Raw genomic sequence first — 6,028 nt, forward strand, 5'->3', positions numbered from 1 at the left:
TGGACCGAAGACCGTCTCTCCATCACCTCATTCACCGGGTTCATCATAATCGGAAAAGTGAAAAACAGATTAACACAAAGCCCCAACTGAACCAACACACTAATCACCCCAGGCCCCAAATTAGTGGTAATAATATCCTTAGTTTCTTCCCCAAAAGCCAAGTACCCTAAACCCCCAAATAAACCAAACAACACCGAAATCGAACCCATCCCCAAAGCCAAAACCCTACCGAACCTCTGCTTATCCTTCGCCTCAGTTTCCAAAGGCAAAACCATTCCAATTCCTTCGAAAGCATACACCGCCACACCTATGCCGTAGAAAAACACCGACAAACCCCCGAATACTTTCAAATCGGGCTTGTTCTTAACAAAAACAAAAACATCCTCGACCATCACGATACTCTTGGCGGCGAGATCGACGACGTCAGCGAAGATACTCAAGGGAGCCAAATGAGTCAAGGTGCGAACGGAAATTAACCCTAATTGAAAAGGGAAGCAAGCCCAGAGAAAGAGAACCTTGGGAGTGAAGCCTAGAAAAAGCGGAGTGGTATCGTTGTTGGTGAGGAAAGCGAGGGTGGTGGAAATGAAGATGAGGTAGCTGACGCAGAAGCCGGACTGGGAGAGGACGATCATGGAGTCGACGGCGAAGCGGCCAGAAGGGCCGCAGATGGAGAAGCCGAGGTCGCCGAAGGAGGAGATTTTGGAGAAGGGGGAAAGGGAATCGAGCTTGCGGCGGGTGAGGACGAGGAGCATCATGCAGTGGTAGGTGAGGAAGGCGACGGCGAAGAGCATGAGGAGGCCCATGAGCCAGCCCGTTCGCTTGAAGCTGTAGGGAAGGCCCAAGACGCCGGCCCCGACGATGGAGATGAAGATGTTGGCGAAGGTCTTTAGGTTCGAAGAGAGAGGCGGGGACTTGCCCAGGAAAGGAGTGTCCTCTCTTGGGTACGCTGTGAGTGAGTAGGATGAACACCCTGCTTCGCCTTCCTTTGCGAACACCATTGCTGATTGCTTCTTGCTTCTTTCTTTCTCTTTGTGTTTTGCGTTGACACTACTTGCTTTGCTAGATTGGGACGCCACTCCTCCTCCTAACTTATATAATTAATTAATGGACTTTTTCAATTTTTCATTCCTAATTTTTTAATTTTAATTTATTCAATATTTATCATTAGTGACATAAGTGTTAAAACTTAATCTATTAAGTAAAGTCATTTTAATTTAAAATATAATAATTTTAAGTTTTATTAAATATTTTTAAACATCAAAATATGCGAGGGAGGTGATAAGTATTAGTTGGAAGACACGTTTTTTTTTTTAATCGGTTTATATTTAATATTTAAGTAATTTTTTTTTCTCAATTGTCGGCTGCCTATTTTAAAATAAAATGATAGGTGAGGTGCGAACAACTTGTATCAATAATCTTTTGATAGATGGATGAAATATTGGGACTTTATAAATGAGAGAACCCGGTTAAGTAGCTAAATATGTGGCGGCTAAGGTTTGTATATTTGGTTTGGAGGACCAAATTTTAGTTTTGGTCTCATGTGTGTGTACGTGTCTTTCATTTATTTTTCCATTTATGAAAAGACAACTTTGTGGGCTCGATATAATCTTCTAATATTCTTAAAAAAAATGGTGATATGTCGTTATTTGTTTCAATTTTTTAATAAAATAAAAGCAATCTAATATCACCTATTGGATGGGTCAAATTAACCTTTTTTTAAAGGAAAAAAAAATTAACGTTTGTTATTCTATGTTTTCCACTTAATACATTGATAATGATAACGTGTATAGCCATTACATATATTTTTTCTGGCACGGCCATGAAATAATCTATTGTAACGTTTAAATATTTTTTTTGTATAAATAATTTTGTGTGAACGAAACATAACTTTATATCACTGTGTTAATATTATTGATTTTTTTTTTCATTAGTTTAATAAATGTGTATTTTAAATATATAGCATTTGTATTTTATAGTTAATCAAACTTTTTTATAATTTTAAATTTGTTTACTGCATAATTTTTAAATTAATTATTATAAATTAGTAAATTTATAACATATAACAATTTGTGATTTAATTATAATAAATACTTTATTATGTTAGCAATCCCGTGTTTTTTATTAAAAAAATACACGTGTTATATTTAATTAAAGTTAATATTATTAATTAATGTTATTATACGCGTCACATTTGTCATCTTGCCAATATAATGATCAACCTAACATCTTTAACAAAAAAAAATATATATTTTTAGTCCCTTACTTCAGCTTCAATTTCATATTTGGTTCATCAATAATTTACTTTACAAATTTGATCCTCTGTTTTATAAAATTATGTAATGTTGGTCTTGGATGCCTCAATTGAACATTGATCTTTAAGCAATGACATTGACGATTACGTGTCACATTTTTATTGGATAATAATTAATACATGTATTGAATGTTAATTCCATAAAAGATGACATGCTTGTTTTCATTGATTAATCAAAATATAACATGTGACAGTTATTATCCAATAAGAAGGTGACACGTGATAGTCAACGTCATTGTTTAAGCGTCAACGTCCTTGAGGGACCAACATTGCACGATTTGATTTTATAAGATAGGAGGATAAAATTCATGAATTAAATTATTGGGAGACTAAATATAAAATTAGAGATAAATTGAGAGACCAAAAATGTAATTTTGCTAAAAAAAAAAAAACATCAACCTAAGGGAGTTAGCGGCTGCTACTACAAAAATCGCAAGCTCCAACAAATAAATAGAAAGAGAGAAAATTAACAAAAATAGAAAAACAGGAAAGTTTACAATTAAAAAATGAAAAAGCTCTTACTTTGTTTATGATTAGGGAGCTATTTTAATTATTTTTTAGTTTTTTTATTAAGTTAAAAATCCACTTAACTTTTTGATAAATATTTTTTTAATAATTTTTAGTAATTTTTAATATTTTTAACATATTACTACTTGAAGTAATATTTTTAAAAATATTAATTTTTAATTTTTTTATATTTTCTTTTATTTATCTTTAATATATATATCAAATATTATTTTATCCTTTTAAGTAAATAATTATTTTATTATTTTTTAGTTATTTTATATTTTTTTAGTTATCTTAATAATTAATTTCATCAAATACTTATAATTTAATAAATTAATTTTTAACTTAATGGTTGAAGTAACTAAAAAATATAAATGACATATTTAAAAAATAATAAGAAAATTAAATAAATAAATTAAGGATAAAAATATAATAAAATATAAAGAATTAAAAATTAAAACCTAACATTAATAAAAAAATTATTTATCTAACCATCAAACAAACTTCAAGTCGTTCTTTTATTTATAATTATAATACATCTTAATGGATTTTTTCTCGGATGGGTACTCTGTTTTAAACTTTAAAGTTGATAAAATAAAAAATAAAAATATTATATTTATTAACAAAATAAAACTAAAAAATAATTTTATTTTAATTTAATTCAATTTTTATTATTTAAAAGTCACACTCTTGATATATTTATATTATTTTTCTTATTATTATTTTTATATAAAATCTAGTTCTTTCTTTGATTGGAACTACAACCTTAGGAAGTATAATTTTTTAAAGATTGATCGAAACTCAGGTAGTTATTAAATTTTGCATTATGTCAATTTATTTTGTTAGTGATTAAATTAAACATAATTTTAAGAGTCACATAAAAATAAATCAAACCAAATGGGTAACATCCTTAATTCGTAATGCGCGAAAGTCATTGTTAAAGTTTCACGTATCATATGCATCGGATTGAAAAATGAAGATCAAACTATTTATTTTGTTCTTAACGTTGTTTTTATTTAAAATTTTAGTCCTTGTCTACAAAAAATATAACGTTAAAAAATCATAAATTTGTTCGTATAATTAGCAGAAAAATTAGTTTAAAGTTAAAAAATTTATTGGAAGCTGAAAACTAAAAAGATAACAGATTAAATTATAAGTATTCACTAACGGTTAAAATATTTAAAAAATATAAAATAAAAACAATAAAATCATAATTTATTTAAAAATAAAAATAAAAAATTTAATAATTATATTGAAGATAAAAATGAAAAAAAATATAAAAAATGAGAAGTTAGTATTTTAAAAAAACGTTACTTTAAGAAATATTTTAAAAAATATTATGAACTATCAAAGAAAATTATTTAGTTACTTGTCAACCAAACTTTAAAAGTTAAAAATTAGTAAAAACACTTTTAAGGCATTATAAAGCCACTAAAATAAAGTATAGTGGTAGCAAACCGCTACAATTTTTTTTAGCAATGATAAATTGCTACAAAAATCCTATCATGAACTAAAACTTAAAATTTTATCATATATAAACTAAAACTCAAAATGAATACAATTATAGAAATCAAATAAACAATTTTAAAAAAAATCCTAAAAAAATACTTAGCAAGGAGAAAAAGAAGCTAATAAAACTATTAAAAAACAATTCGACTCGTATAATAAACTAGAGTTGTTAACTTCGAATTAATATATTTTAAAGAATTATCCTCATATTTGTTAAACTTATGTCACATTTGCTGTATTGTGTGTTTATTTATTTTTCATTTGTTTTAAATATTACTTTTTTAAATTTAATTTTAATTATTATTAAACATGTGGATGAACTGATACAATATTTTAATTTAATTATAGATTTTAAATTTAAATCTTAAATCTTATCTGACTCGAATATAATTATCTTTAGTGAAAAATATTTGTGGTCTAAAAAAAATAATTTTGATTTTAATTTCAAATTTACATATATAGTTTTTATTTTAAATAAAATAAGTCTTAAAATTATTATAATCATAGTAAATATTTATTTTAATATTTAAAATTTGTCATATCATATTAATAAATATGATGTGTTTTAAATTTAATATTTTTATATAATTTCATAATCAATTTTAAAAGTCTTATTTTTTTTAATTAATTTGTATTTAATGAAATAAAACGTTCATTATTAATAATAAAAAAATTTAGTATTATTTTTATTTATAATTTTATATAAATTTAAAAATATCCGTGTATACTATGCACTTGCTAGCTATATAAAATTTAATATCTTACCATAAACAGTAAATAAGGGAAATAATTTTTTAATTTGATAATAGTAGTAGTGTTTATTCATAAAAGACCAAGGCATTTCTGGTTACCCTAAAAAGAGAAAAACCACCACTTCTGTATTTCTCCTTTTAATTTAATCATCTTTGAACAGACGTCTGAAAGTTTTGTACAAAAAATCATTTACAGTGTGATAGGGAAGGGAGTGAAGATAATTTATTTGATCATTGTTTATCTGACAGTGACAAGCTAACCCATCTCCAACCAATTGGTCATGTGTCGGTGTACCCATTCATAAATTTGGTGCGTCCCAGCTGATTATTTCTTGTCGTTTAACAAAAAGAAAACGTGATGTACTTTGCAAGCCACACAGAAGGACTATTAAGCAACTTTAGTCTTCAGAAAAATATTTAATTTAATAAATAATTAAATAAAATATTTAAATATCAGATTTATGTGAGATTTTAAAAAAATTGTTTAAGATCCTGAAATGAAATTTACTATTAAAGAAAAAAATGGAATGGATAATTCACCAAATTATGAGATCACCAAAAAAAATCTAAAATCTTAATTTACAATCTACCACCAAAAAAACTCTTATTCAGCTAACATCTCTAAGTAAATTATGAGTTTCATCCGTAAATTGAGAACCAAGAGAAATTTACTCCACACTCCACACTTCAGTTAAGGTATATGGAGACCCATAACGATTGAGATGAGGTTTGTAGGAATCAACTAGGAGCAAACCACCAATTTCATTCTTGAACTATTATTTTCTCTCGAGTAGTTCTTAAAATAAAAATAAAATATATTAGTCAAGTAGTTTTAAAAGTATTAAAAAAATATATTAAATAGTCCCCCAATTATTAAAAAGACTATTTAATTAGTTCCTAAACTTTATTGAAATATATAAAAATATTCAATATTTAAAAAATTAGTTAA

At 26.6% G+C, this 6,028-nt stretch overlaps 1 protein-coding gene across 1 annotated transcript in view; it reads right to left on the reverse strand.

Annotated features, from left to right (window-relative positions):
• LOC100781328 (amino acid transporter AVT3C) overlaps nucleotides 1–1,125 on the reverse strand; it is a 1,255-nt gene extending 130 nt beyond the window's left edge. The window contains exon 1 of the mRNA XM_014763548.3: nucleotides 1–1,125. Within this exon, the coding sequence (XP_014619034.2) occupies nucleotides 1–998 (998 nt within the window). The 5' untranslated portion in view covers nucleotides 999–1,125.
• Nucleotides 1,126–6,028: the final 4,903 nt, after the last annotated feature.

The sequence above is a fragment of the Glycine max genome, chromosome 11, assembly GCF_000004515.6.
Source record: "Glycine max cultivar Williams 82 chromosome 11, Glycine_max_v4.0, whole genome shotgun sequence".
Lineage (NCBI taxonomy): Eukaryota > Viridiplantae > Streptophyta > Magnoliopsida > Fabales > Fabaceae > Glycine > Glycine max.